Source organism: Hippoglossus stenolepis, chromosome 14 (genome assembly GCF_022539355.2).
Source record: "Hippoglossus stenolepis isolate QCI-W04-F060 chromosome 14, HSTE1.2, whole genome shotgun sequence".
Lineage (NCBI taxonomy): Eukaryota > Metazoa > Chordata > Actinopteri > Pleuronectiformes > Pleuronectidae > Hippoglossus > Hippoglossus stenolepis.
The window spans coordinates 8598060-8612469 of record NC_061496.1 but is presented as its reverse complement, the minus strand read 5'-3'; the positions used below and the strand labels follow the sequence as shown (position 1 = coordinate 8612469).

Genomic DNA, 14410 nt, shown 5'->3' with positions numbered 1-14410 from the left:
GTCTTTTACATTACATTACATGTCAGTTGGTGGACGGTTTTATCCAAGGTGACTTACAATTAATGCATTCAACATCTATGATGGGTCATTTTAGGGTTACAGTATCTTGCCCAAGGACACTTCGGCATGCATGGGGAGAACTGAGGATCGAACCGCCGACCTTCTGGTTAGACCACTCTACCCCCCCTCAGCCATAGCCGCCCCCTTGAATGAAAAGGATAGTAAGTAGTATTCTACTCAGCCAGGGTATGACAGGCAGCATGGGATTTTATTTAAAACTATACTTGAAATAACCCACACTGATGTCTGTTGACATATAAACGGTACTTTTTGTGCAACAGACTATGAGATGTTTGCCAAATGTGTCAGACATGTCTCCATTAATTAAAAAGGTGCAAAAAAAATTTGAAATGAAAGAAACGATGACAATGGTATTAAGTTACGCCTTCATGTGACAATGAAAAGAACCAAAAACAACACAACCATTCTCCCAATCTTGGAGAGGGACCTGCAGACCTTCACTGCTTTTCATCTTTTCCTGTTGTGTTTTATTAACATCAGTTGAGCTCTGTTTTCCTTTGCCTTCTTTTGTTTTGGTCTGTAGCCATAATTTCAACAAAACCATTAAGTCTGAGGATACAGATGCAACTGTTGTCTACTCAGTTGCGGCAAAATGGATTATGACCCATCACACATGAGTTTCTTGATAACACTGGATACTGACGCAACATTTTGTTATGCTTCCATAAACTGAGCAATTGCTCAATGTTCTGTATAATGTGTGTCATAGTGACAGATTTATTGTTTAACTGCAATGATATTGAATTGGAGTACAGGCATGTATTGTGAGGGCAAATAGTCCTATACCTGTACTATGCAGTTTGTGCCCCAATAATCATGAGTTTTATCTCCACTGATTTCAACAGCACCTGATTTTACTAATCTGCGACAGATTGCAACTAACACATCTTTTAAATTGTGAAATATAAATGTAGTGACTTCTGTACTCTGCTTACTAACAACCCTCTCGTTTATGAGTCTGGGGGCTGGACCACGGAGGAATATGTGGTTGGTGCAGCAGATTAGCACTGGTTAACAGCCTGGATTCCAACATTCAGCAAGCAACGTCAATGAACCAATACTAAACCTGCTTAGCAGGCAGAAGCCAGTATTTATGTTTAGCAACCGTCGGCCAAACTTTGTCTTGATTCAGTTCCCAGGTTGAAGGCACTGAACAAGAATCTAAAGCATTGACAACATCAGTCGTGTTTGCCTTTAGCGCAGTTCCCATTTAAATAATATGACGATTGAAGTATTGAATCCAGCGAAAGCGAGACTGCTGCCAGACTGACTCTCGGCTCTTTGGTATCCCGGAGTATAAAGCACCACAGCCATGCAGCGGGCTTGGAAAAAGAGTCAGTATGGTGTGCACTTTACTGAAATGCCATCTTTGGTTTTTGAAGATCAAATTTTGCAGTCACTTCTGAGTTCTGTTGTAGCGATAGGAGGTTGTGTAAGGCAGCTCTAAATCTGTCGCATAAATAAGAAATGAAAAAGCATCCAGTTGTGATTATTGTTTCTGGCAGTAAGTAGTTGGCACAATCTATTACTTGTCAATATAACAGTGATCTTATATGAAGCAGACACAGTGGGAGGGGGAAAAGGTCAAACATTAAGATAGGAACTAGCGCTTAGCATGTTGTGCACAGCTACTGTTATCACATGACATCAATTTATGTTGAACACCCTTAACAGAAAAATCTCTCGACCATTTTCACCTCCAGCACAATGTCACCATGAATCCTGCATACACGGGGATCGCTGCAATTGAATGGTAAAAGGGCTAAAGAGTGAGCTAAAGGTCAAAGGCAGGCTGCCGACAGAAATCACCATTCATCATCTTCATTTAATCTTACACCACATGGCGGTGAAGACCTTTCTGACCGATCAGGTTGTGATATATATATTCATTATTCTGTAGCTCCTATAAAAAAAAAAGCCTTTGCACTTTTACATGAAATTGTGTTTTTGTTGATGAAAATCGAGACTGACAAAAAGATGTTTTCTGAATAAATGACATTGTATAAAATGCTGGTCAAGGTTGAATTTTGCATTTTATCACCATTAACACAAAGGCAATACTTTTCTCATAGATAGACATACATACTTAATTTGTTAACAGCCTGTTAGTTCTCAATGTATGCAGTACTACAGTATTTTGCTGATTATGCTAAATGTTTCCAAACCTTAGTAGTATTAAGGTAGTTGTTGCTGCAAATACTTTGCATCACTTCTATAATGGTGCTAAAATTAATGCAACACATTGTTGAAGGTATTAATTCCTGCACTTGAATTGTATTAGGAGCTTCACGCTGGTGCAGCTCTGCAGTGAGGAAGAGGAAGACGAAGAGTACTACTGTAGCTGTGAGGCTACAGTGGGTATGAGGACTGAGACGGAAGTGTTGTGACCAAAGAAGACGCTGTAGGGTGGATCATCTTAATCCCAGCTGTCATATCAGTGTCAGCGTGGCTAGGAGGCTATGCTAATGCATTCATAATGGATGTATTCAATACTATATAGCAGCATAATTACAGCTATAACAGACACCTTTATTTATAAAATCATTTTATTACAGCTTTAGCATTGCATGTTAATTTCCATATAAGAAAAGGTTGTAAATGGCTTTAAGTGACAACTGCCTACACTACACATTTGTAACAGTATAATAAAACGAACCCTGTCTCAATGTTACCATTCTCCTGTTACTTAGTTTTAATAAATCAAAATGACCAGACTACAGAAATAACAGATTAAATTACTGTTGGTTTTTGTTTTCCACATATTGAAATTCGTGAAGCTAAGGAAGAAAGGCAGTGTGTCCTTCTTATGGTGCCTACTGGGTTCCTGCTCTGGATATGTGAATGGAAGCTTCAGGGCTGTATTATGGACACGCACAGCGCCAGGAAGGGAGGGGGTCGGACTGAATACATATACATTGTAAGGTGGGGGGAATGGAAGTGGTGCTCCCTGGCTGTGTTGAAGCCATGCAGTGCAGCTGGTCCAGTCAGATACTAAGAAGCAGGATGGAAGAGTGGGGAGTGTGTGTGTCTTAGTGGGAGAAGTATGGTAGGGCACACAGCTAAGCCAGTGGAGTTATGTTTATGTATGTGAACAACATGTATCTATGCATGTATGCATACTGTATTTTCAGCCAGGGGGGTGGAATTCATGCATGGGGTCAAAAGTGAATGAAAAGAAAAAAAACGTAGTTTCACCCTTTTCCATTTAGAATATTTTCCACTACAGCAATGAGTTAAGAAAAAATTCTACATGCATTTCCAACACCTCTTCAACTCACTATATAGACTTCCACAACTATCTAGTTCGAAGCTGCCTCTGCAAACATGTTGTACAGTAGTGCAAAGGTTGCCAGAAGTTTGCACAAGTAATAGGTACAATTTGGGATGATTTTGTCAGTAGCTAGCCACCTACCCACGCTCTAATTATCCAGATATAACTTACTTAATGAACTAAGGCAGAATGGTGAGCGACAGAGGCGAAAGGAGACAGAATTGTCATGGAGACAACTTCAAGCAGAGTGAAGTCCATAGACCTTTGCAGTTACCATGGCAGCCTATCTTATGTACATTGTACTCCATGTATCTGTATGTGGGTTATCATGCGTGGGTGTCACATTATTCCAGCCCGCACGGCCGCATGACTGATGTTACCTTTGATTATAGAATGATGTTAAATGTCATCGCTAAGCTGACAGACGGTCTCAATATGACTCAACATCAAAATGAAAAAGTCTTATTTGAGCTTAAATTTCATTACATGATCAGATCATAAAGAACGGGTCTTGCAGAGTCTTGGGTGGGGTTTGGTTTAGGGTTAGGGTTAGGGTCAGGAAAGAAGTGGAAAATGACAGTGACATAGAATAATTATAGCTAAAAAGGAATTTAAGGTATATAACTTGGAGTCAAAACAGTCTCAACAGGAGATAGCACTGGGGTTGAGGCCTAAGCACGTCCACAATATCCAAATAAACGTAATGGTATAACAAAACAGTTGGATCCTCATTAATAACGGTGATTAAGATAGAAAGATGCTTTCACAAACATTTTTTTATATTTGTACCTATTGCATTTCGGTCTAGTTAGCCAGTTGCATATTGATATACATTACTTGTATAACATTTCAATTAGGTGCTTCCGAAGAATTCAAATTGTAACGAATAATAATAGTTGGCGAGAATAGTTGCTACCCTCTAACAGGTAGAGATTTGTTTAGATGGCGAGAAAAGAGCAGGGCATTATTTGAAGCAAGGTAAAAGGTAAAGAAGAAGAAAATAATAATTCCATTTGTAAAACAATCTCCTTGGAAGACCTTCAGTTTCATACAGTATAAGGGTCCTCATATTCCTGCTGTTGTGAAACTGCTGTTCCAGCTTCTGATTACAGCCGTTGTACCTGTGGAGAGATCCTGACCTCTGTTAACACGCTGGCTGTGCTGTGTGTGAGATTGGTCTTTGGAGAGGCGGACCTAGAAATAGCTGGCTGAGCTTTTTTAAGCTGTAGGTTCAAGCGTGGCAGTACACCTTGGGCTTGTTCAGCTCTAGGGAGACGAAAAGGTTGTTCAAATGTCACTTGTAACCCCCCCCCCCATACCCCAACCCCAAACAGAGAACTCAGAACAGAGTCTCAGATGCCCTCAGGCCATGGTGTGTGTGTGTGTGTGTGTGTGTGTGTGTGTGTGTGTGTGTGTGTGTGTGTGTGTGTGTGTGTGTGTGTGTGTGTGTGTGTGTGTGTGATGACTGTAAATGAGAGCAGAACAGCACTGAACATGACACTTGCAATATATGATATCAAGCTTGTCGACCAAGGGCCACATGCAGCTAAATGCTCAGTGCTCACACTGGACAATATCATTTTGGGGACTTGCAATGTGATTTATGGCCTCAGAGATATGACATGTACAAGTGGAAAGTGGATTATGAAAAGGCATCGACTCGTTTTAATGTATCACGCATGAAAAACGAACCATCCATGTACTTGAGTCTGAATTCAATGGTAAACAGTGATTTGGAGGCTGAATCACTGAAGGTGGCAGGTCATTTAAATCGCACAGCAAAAGTGTGATGTGTGTTCAACCTATGTAATCACGTGATGTTTTTACATAATGGGTTTTCATAGCAGTGGCACAGGCATAAATACAATAACATCGCAACTCAAGACAACAAAGTTGGTGACTGGTGCCTTCATTTCTTTTACAATACTGAATCTTCATCTGTGCAATGTTTTCTTGCTTCCTGTCCAAGACGTTTGTCCATAGCAAGGGATTGTGTAATTCAGGGCTGATACTGATACCAGAGTTAAAAATAACAATTTGGATGATAGCCAATGCCAATACCATTTTAAGTCACTATTAATATCAATTCTATTACTGAGCACATTATAAAACAGACATCTGTGTCAATAATATACTGTAGTTCTAGTACAGAAACTGGACATGGTTTAACACCCATCTGCTGCGCAACACTAACACAATGCCTGTCCAGAACTGCAGGTGAGGCACAGAGCTGATTAACGACACTAGTGTCCCCCCCATAAGGGCGACAGTCCAGTTACTTAGAATTCAATCAGCATTAATATCCTCACTGAGCCCAGACAACAGACATTATTAAGCTCCACATCACCCTCGCCATTGCTGTCATTTGGCTCCTTCCCCTCGCCCCCTCCCTCCTTTCTTACCTCAATTCCATTCATTTGGTGTAGCTATTAATAGCCCCGCCACCAGCCTATCAATACCATCACTACTCCAGTAAGACAGAGGCTGCGGGGGTGTGGCCAAGCCAGTGGAATGAGAATAAATGAGCGGAACTACACAAAATCTTGGTCTTATGGAATGAAAGACAAAGAGATACTAGGCATAAAAAAAAACACTGCACGTACGAAAGAGATGAAGAACAAGAATGAGCTATGAAGAAAGATGGTTTATCAAACAGACCAGTGAGGAACTGGTCGAGGGAAAAGAAGGATAGAACAGGAAAGAGAAAGAAAAAGGACAGTGGAAGCTGGGTAGAGAAATGAGGCGTGAAGTACAAATGAAAAAATATCTTTACCAGATAAATATGACAAGAGAAATAGAACTGTTGAGAAAGAAAAAAAGGTAATTTAGAGAGCAGGTGAAAGACGACTTAAAAATATGTGGCTCAGGAGAGAGGAATCTGCCAGCTCTCTGGACATTTACACACATTCCTTTTCTCCTATTCTCCCTAAGTGACTACAACCTCATATTTATGGGGCCACATTCTTCCATCTCTCCATTTTCCCTTTTCCATCCATCCCCTCTCTCTGTTATTGATCCAGACGGGTAGTTTCACCCATCTCTGTGCAGCAAAGAGAAAGACTATTGTATTTTCCATAAAGGATCTATGCTTTGTATTTATATCAGCTCCTCCTGCTGCTCCACTCTGGTCCAGTGTGGCTTTCTCACACTCACTGGTTTACAAATCTCTTACTAAAAATCCATGGGTGGGTCACGGACCTTTGTTACACAACAGCTTGATCAGATTAAGTGATTTTGGTGAAAAATGTTACTAGCTTTAGTAGAAGAAAAAAAAAATTCTAAAGATTAAAACTACAAGAAACTGGGGAAGTGATAACATTTACAGGATCACTGAAGTATCACAGTAACACATATTGTTTTCATAATCATGCTATCCACTGTACAACTAATTCAAATTTGCCCAGTTGTGCACACACAACAGCAACAAGAACACAGAAATGTGCACATTCATGAATTGTGACCAAGTATGATTTGCAACACCTGCACACACCAAATAAAAGCTGAAGTAAACATAGACCGTACGAAAGTGACCTTGATCGGCAGCAGAACCAAATCCTTCTATTATCCAGACAGTGCTGGTGCATCTGTACATATGACAACATTTTATACAACACAACTGACCACAAAGGACAAATTTAAGCTGCACAAAGAGGTTGCGAGTTCTTCAGGATGCCGAAGAGACAACATGAGCTCTTATAGTCCAGAAAACAGTAGCACGTGCATTTAAAAGTCACAACATGACACAGAGTTCAGATGAACACCGGTGTCAGTGATGTTGGTACTCTACGACACAATAAGGACAAATATTTCCCCGACGTATTCTCATCATAGTGACATGATATCATAATTCTGGTTTCCACCAAAACACAGCAAAGGACTAGCAAAACACCTGGGAGACATGGGGAGTGTTAACGACTGCATGGTATAAACACTAATTGCTAATATCTCCATTGACAAACAAGCCAAGACCAACTTCTAGACCAAAACTAACCATGTACATGTAGAACCTGTGAGACTGTTTTCAAGACGTGTCCCATATCAGCTCACATATGTCAACATAAAAACACGAGAAATATGTCAATGCGACGTGGTGTCCCAGGTGTCCCTCCCTGATCTGCGTGTAAATTTACCTTGGTGATGAGGATGCGGTAATGCTCAAGCAGGTCATGGTTGTCGTGGCAACCGGACAGCAGCTGCCAGACTTCAGCTCTGAGCGGCTCAGGAATGCCGCTGCGGACCAGTGGGGACAAACCCTTTGGACGAGTGGACAGGTTTCCATGCCTGATAAACACACACACAACACAGGAGTAATCTATTACTGTATAATCTAATTTAAATGTTTTTTTGATGATTGTGTTTGTATTGTGTTCTTTGGGTGACGTTTGGACAGTGACAACTAAAAGAACAATGAAGTGCAGAGTTACACACCTCACACACAGTATTCATGTTGCACTGACATTAATGGTATTTATCTTCAGAACAACATAGTCATTAACTGAACTATAATTACTTCAGAATTTCCCCTCACTCTTCTGGCCAGGTAGGAAGGGCTGACTGAACACCCTGTTATTTATCGACGCCGGTACACATCATTACAATGGAAGCTGCCTAGTGTAATCACAGACTACTTAATTTCTTTATAGTAGCTCAAGGTTCACTGCCTCATTAAAATGTACTAAAATTACAATTCGAACTGCAGTTGTGAGTTTAATAGCCATACAAGTACTGACAGAAATACTACTAACTAATAGCACATTATTACCTCCAGCAAGGAGGTTATGTTTTCACCCACGTCAATTTGATTGTTTGTTAGTTAGCAGGATTACGCAAAAACAGATTTCTACAAAACTTGGAAGAATTATGATGTGAAGAAAAAACAAAATTACATTTTGCCAAGGATTCGGATTCTTTAAAAAGCTGAGATTCGAAAAAGTGTTTTTGACATTTTCACTTTATTTCCATTATTCATGGATTTTGATAAAAAAAAATATCTGACATATTAAGGGGACTGATGTCTGTAATTTGGTGCATCTTGATTGAATCTAAGAGGACTGTTGGGCCTTTGCAGAGGCATGTGCTCTACTGAGGGCCATTCTAGTTGAGTAGTTTATTGTTATTGAGTACAGTACAAAATTCAATACAATGGCTTAGACCAAGGGGTTTTCAAACTCTAACATTGTGTGCCTCCCTTCTGACAAAGCTTTTGTTATATTGCTATTGCTGAAAATTATATTGCGATGGTTATTGTCCAGCCCTAGTTTGACATAACGTCAGACTAAATCAAATGTACAAAAAAGATTTGTCCTGAGGCATTTATTCATTCCTGATACTGGAAAAAAACTGTAAAAGTCCTCAAAACTACCGTATGGCAGAACAAGGTCTTTAACCAAATTGTACACATTTAGGCTATTCTACGTGATCTCCTTTAATAACTAACTAATCAAATTTTTTTTTCTCAATTTCGTTCAATGAGATTCCCCTGAAACTGTCGGGACCCCTGTGGGGAGGCCCGCCTCACACTTTGAAAACCCCTGGTCTGGACTATTAACCGCAGCGCTGCCATGCTGTTAGCATTCTCCCACATGAGGAAATATGCTGCTTTTGAAAACACACTGTCAGCTCTTTTTAATGATGCTTGAAATCTCATCATGATGCATTTGTTGAGGCCATATGAAAGCAATTTCCAAATGAACTACTTCACTTCATTGTGCTGATGCAACAGCAGGAAAACAGGCTGTGGAATCAAATGAGAAGCCAGAGACATCTTTTATTCATCTAATTATGCGAACGTCTGTACCTAAAGCTCTATGTTTTAATGCTGCCTGTTGTAAATGCATAGAGTTATAGAAAGATGACAGTATGTAACTTATAACACATACGGTCATATCTGCACAGAACGGTTTTCCATACAAAATGGGATGATAAAGAATAAACTGTAAATCACTGTCTGCATGTGGGACATTGGGCCCGATTTACTTCTCAGCACTAATTCGTCTTGTCATAGTTCTTTTTGCACAAGATTAAGAGACTTAAGGACTAATATTCATGTCTGATGTAATTGCATTTATAACTAGTGTGGTATATTTACACTCCATTTTCTGTTTACATTCATGCTGTCATTTGTTCACAAGGTACATATATATGATGGGTCTTCTGAGGCAATGTTTAAGTACAATACCTTGTACTAAGATTACTGAAATTCAAATCAATAATATTGAACAATTTCAGTGTGGACACGTTATACTTGAATTGTATTTGAATGGCCTCTACAACAGGTGAACATCTTCCAAATGCCTTGTGCTTTCTTTTTAACACATTTCACAAAAATCCACTATATATATTTGGTAGAGTTGGAAACACGACTGGTTGAAAATACTGTCCCTATCTCATTGTTTTACCAAATGTTTTTAGTGTGTGCAATGTCCACATTTCTTAGACTTTCTGTTTCTTTTGAAGCCTTACCATCTGTTGAGGATTCCTCCCCAGGACTCCAGGATTTTCTCAGGACAGTCTTTGGAAACATCTCCTGTCCCACTAGAGATTTCACTGTCGCTATCTGCAAGAAATACAAACACACACACACACACACACACATATTAACAGACATTTAGAGCATAAATGCATCCATATTAGTCCACATGAGAAAAACCGTACCCAGACCAACACTGTGTTGACAAGACATCAAACATGTTTCAGTGTAACACAGCTTTAAGCACAAATTCAAAGACGGGCAGGACACGTTGTTTGGCCCTTAAGATGTTTCAGGTATTCTGCCGAAGGTCATCTATAGTTTCCATTTTAAAACTTTAAGATTGATGCCACACAGTCCGATGGAGGCAGGAGTGCTTGTGCAGTGCCTACACCTTCCATTATTACTGTTCTGCTGTCTGGTGGTTGGTGAGGCAGACAAGAGGCAATCAGGAGAGCGAACCACTTGTTTTAGATGCAGAGGCACTAATTGACTGTCTGGTCTGTTCTGCTGCAGGAGAGATGAACTGATACCCACACAGAAGACCGCCCACTGGAGCAAATACACACACACTGTTTAACAAGGTATGTCCAGCACACACACCGATAATATGTGTATAATACATCAGTAGCACCACATGTATGTAACAGGTTGAAATGTGTTACACTTTGAGACACACAGAGATAAAACTGGACACCTGAAAGTGATTTACACACAGTTTCTTTTTCTTGTCCAGAGTTAACTCATAATCCATGATCTTCATTGTCTCTGCCAAGGAGGTTATGTTTTCATCTGCGTGCGTTTGTTGGTCCGATTAGATTACCATGAAATCTGGTGGAAGGATGTGGTATGGGTCAGAGTAAAACCCATTCCATTTAAGTGCACATTTTTTTACAATTTCCCCAATTTCCCAGAGAATAATTCATGGATCTAATTGAAGGAAATTGGGACATACTTAAGGGACTGATATCTATGAGTTTAAGGGAACAGTTGGGCCTTGGCGGAGGTATGTGCTCTTCTGAGTTATTTTTTTGTTTTTAAACAGAAATTGATGTTGACAAGCATTTTCCTTTTTTTAGGTCATTTTGCTTTTATTGATAGAACAGAAAGCGTGAAAATGGGAAAGACATCAGGTAAGAAAAGCATCAAAGGACAGGGTCAGAAACCAACCTACGGCCACTACAGGATCAAGCCTCCGTAAGAAGCATTTATATCAATTTTGGCCAAGAAATGCAAAATGAATAGGTATTGCTACGTATTTATAAAAAAGTAAACTTATTAAGGGGTAATACGTTTGTGTTTAGAATATGTAAACATTAACAACGGGCAAAGAAAATCTGTCTACAATCTATATGATATTTAGAACATTTTTTTTTACTCTAGATATGTAATTTTCTTGCTCTTGGGTATGGCCAGAACTTGTGTGTGAAGTATAGAAATTCTTTTATCTCATCAAGTCAAATCTGATGTCTTTTAAGTTTCTCTGCCAACTGACATTAACATGAAAAACCACAGCGGTGACGATGAACTTCACTGAGGCTTCACTGAGAAAAAAAACTGAAAGCAAAAGCCCTCGAAGGCTAAGGTGTGAAAAGGCATCATTCACTCCGACTGAAGCCTTTTTCTAAGACCCGAACATTGAAGAAGGACTTAAAGACATTTTCTTCTAGAACATACAACCATGTTCAATGCACTGATGCACCTATACATCCTCACAGGCTCAGTGGGAGCTTTTCAGGTCTTTTATAAATGTTTGATGAGCCCTTTCAAATGGTTCAGATCCAGCACAAAGCCGCCGCCTCTGTTCTCAGATTGGCTGAGGCCACGTGGCGAGGACGCGTGAGTCCAATGCCACTGCCAACTTACCAGGTGATGAAAGAAACAGTGAAGACAAGGACCATTACTGTTACCATTTAATCTGGAGAGGGGCTATGCATTCACTGTAGGATTACTTTCAAATAGGATCTCTCCACTAGTGGATTGCTTCGGTCTAAATAAAAGCAAGCAGAAATTCCCTACTGGCATCAAAAAGATATAAATTAAAGTGGGTTTAAAAAAAACATCTTTAATTTCTATTTAATGTCCTAATGTTTTAATATTTTTTAACATTTACCGCTTAGTTGACAGCAATGTCATGGTCTGTGTGAATGTATATAAAGAAAGAACACAGTTTTTGTTTGTGTGCGTGCAGGTGTGTATAGGAAAGGGTAACAAAACCACAATGAGCAACCAGTACAACGCATGTTGTGAAAAGGAAAAGCAAAGAAAAAAGAAGATTTCTGCTTCAGGCCTATTTTCCACATCCAGAGCTTCCAAGAAGGAAAGAAAAAACATCCACATAGAATGAATGTGTGTGTGCGCGTCCGAGTGTGTGTGTGCACGTCCGAGTGTGTGTGTGTGCTTGCAGCGGTGGCATCTACACTGGGGTTGTATTCATTTCTGTACACAATGAGGCCGACCTCCAGCTTCATGGCCCTGACTGCCTCCAATTTTCAGCTCTGGGGGAGGAGAGGGGCGCTATAGAAAAAGCCCCCAGAATGGCTTCCAAAGTGCCAGTTGAAAGCCGCCGGCTCGCGCCTTGGAGGGTTTACTTGTGACTTTGGGCAAATCAGCAATTAGACAGAGGAAAGATGATGTTTGCCTTTTAATACATTTCAAGCTGAAAAAAGTTTCAAATTAATAAAGGTTGTTTTTTTCCATCTTTAAAAATTGAAGGCTTTTATTATCTTGTGAGGACAAGTTGAGACAAATGAACTTGTAAATTGTCAATCAAGTCTATTTCTTTGTATTTGGATTCATAAAATAAATAGCACAGTGATTAAGATTTCATGCGTAATTTTGTTCAATTGAATATTTAGACGCTAACCCAATATGCAACTATAACTGCTAGAGCTCTCTGAACCAAAACAATACCAGAAGACTCTGATCAAGTCATTGAGCGGTTTGGGATCATGGGAGTTGTTGATGGAAATCTACCTGACATGGCTCTGACACAAAGCTTGTTCACGGATTAAGAGTTAATGTATTAAGGTTTTATTGACAATATGCAGCAAACAGCTTCCTGGCTAGAAGTGGGTTTTTCCTTCATCATTTTTTGTTTGCCCCAGAAGTTACAGCAGTGACGGGCAATCAAAAGGCGACCAATATGAATCTTTGCCTTACTTTGAATAAAATTGGGGATTTCTCTGGGTTTGAGCATTGTTTGAAGCATTTTGCATCATGTAAGCACACAATGCAGCCAAATATATATATTTTTGGACATGTCATGAATAATTATTATTCCTTTTTATATCTTAAGGTCAATTGGGTGATTGAATTTGAAGTATTTTTGGCTGCTGAGAAGAAATTACACAGTGAAAACTAAGTTAAACAGGGATGTGCCCACATGCACATACACAGCATGAGCAGCATGAATGATAGAAACACGGAGAGGAGCAGTAAATTACTGACAGAGCCGGTAAGAACTGTAAAACATAAATTCTTTATGGTCTAAACATGTATGAAAAGACTTCAAATGATCACTGTAACTTAGTGGAGCTGTGCATGGCTCCCTGGGTGTCTACCCTGGACTTGGTGGTGCTGTGGCCGGGCTGTGCGCCCTCTCCCCTTCGGGCTGTGGACCTGTCCGTGGTCCCCGCGTCCTTAACCAGGTGGAATTTTTTCAATAAAACCATTTTGATGGAATGGAAATAATGCATTCCATCTTTTTCAGTGTGCATATGGCTACTCACTGTATGGGATATACTGTATGTTAGCAGCGAAGACTTTAACACTGTATACTTCAGCATTTGTTTATTTATCACAAGTCATATGATCACCGCAACATTTAACGTTATCGCACGTTTTCCTAATATGGTGCAGCCCTAGACAGGTCTATTCTGCGACACTTGCACCCCCAAGCCAGTGGTCAGGTGCAAACGCCAGCCCTGTTTATATTAGTGGGTCATGTTTGGAACCCACTGGAGTCTAACAGCAAGGGCTGGTGGTGTTAATACTGCTGCCGTTTCGCCTCCATATCTCGGACATAGCTGCCAATACTGATGGGAAAATATCAACCCTGTTCAGGTTTGTCACTTTCATTTGTCATGGTTACGTTTTATGGATTCAGTCTCTTAATCTAGACACATTAAGATCAGACCCTATTCTATTCATGAGTCTATTCTGTATGATGCTCAGCTCAGATTGACACCATTTTTTATTGTTTTAGATATTATTGACATTTTAAAGCATTTGGATCTCAAACTATTTGACTGATGCAGGCTGTAAATTTATTTGTGTGGGGTATTTGATGGCAGTTTGACACTGTAGTGCTACTGTGCAAAAAAGCCATGAAACCCCTTCATGGATTGGGCAGGGCTCCACATAAAGCCACTCACACTTGAAGCACACACGTGTTCATTATCATACAAGCAGCGATTCAAAGCCTCAGAGATTGTGCCTGCAGCTCAATCCTGACCACAGTGTAAACACACAGTCCCCATAATCTATCCCCACTGCTATTGTCACATGCTTTGCCACACTCACTTACACACAACCCACATGTTCAATTATGCATGTTCAGTGCATTCAGAAAGTATTCAAACCCATAG

General features: G+C 40.0%; 1 protein-coding gene across 3 annotated transcripts in view; it reads right to left on the bottom strand.

Annotated features, from left to right (window-relative positions):
- Positions 1–14410, bottom strand: part of rabgap1l (RAB GTPase activating protein 1-like) — a 99449-nt gene that overhangs the window by 65927 nt on the left and 19112 nt on the right. For all 3 annotated transcript variants that reach the window (XM_035177613.2, XM_035177615.2, XM_035177614.2), the window contains exons 12-13: positions 9815–9908; positions 7483–7633 (exon numbers count right to left, since the gene is read on the bottom strand). In XM_035177613.2, the coding sequence (XP_035033504.1) occupies positions 7483–7633; positions 9815–9908 (245 nt within the window). The remainder of the gene's footprint in view (positions 1–7482; positions 7634–9814; positions 9909–14410) is intronic.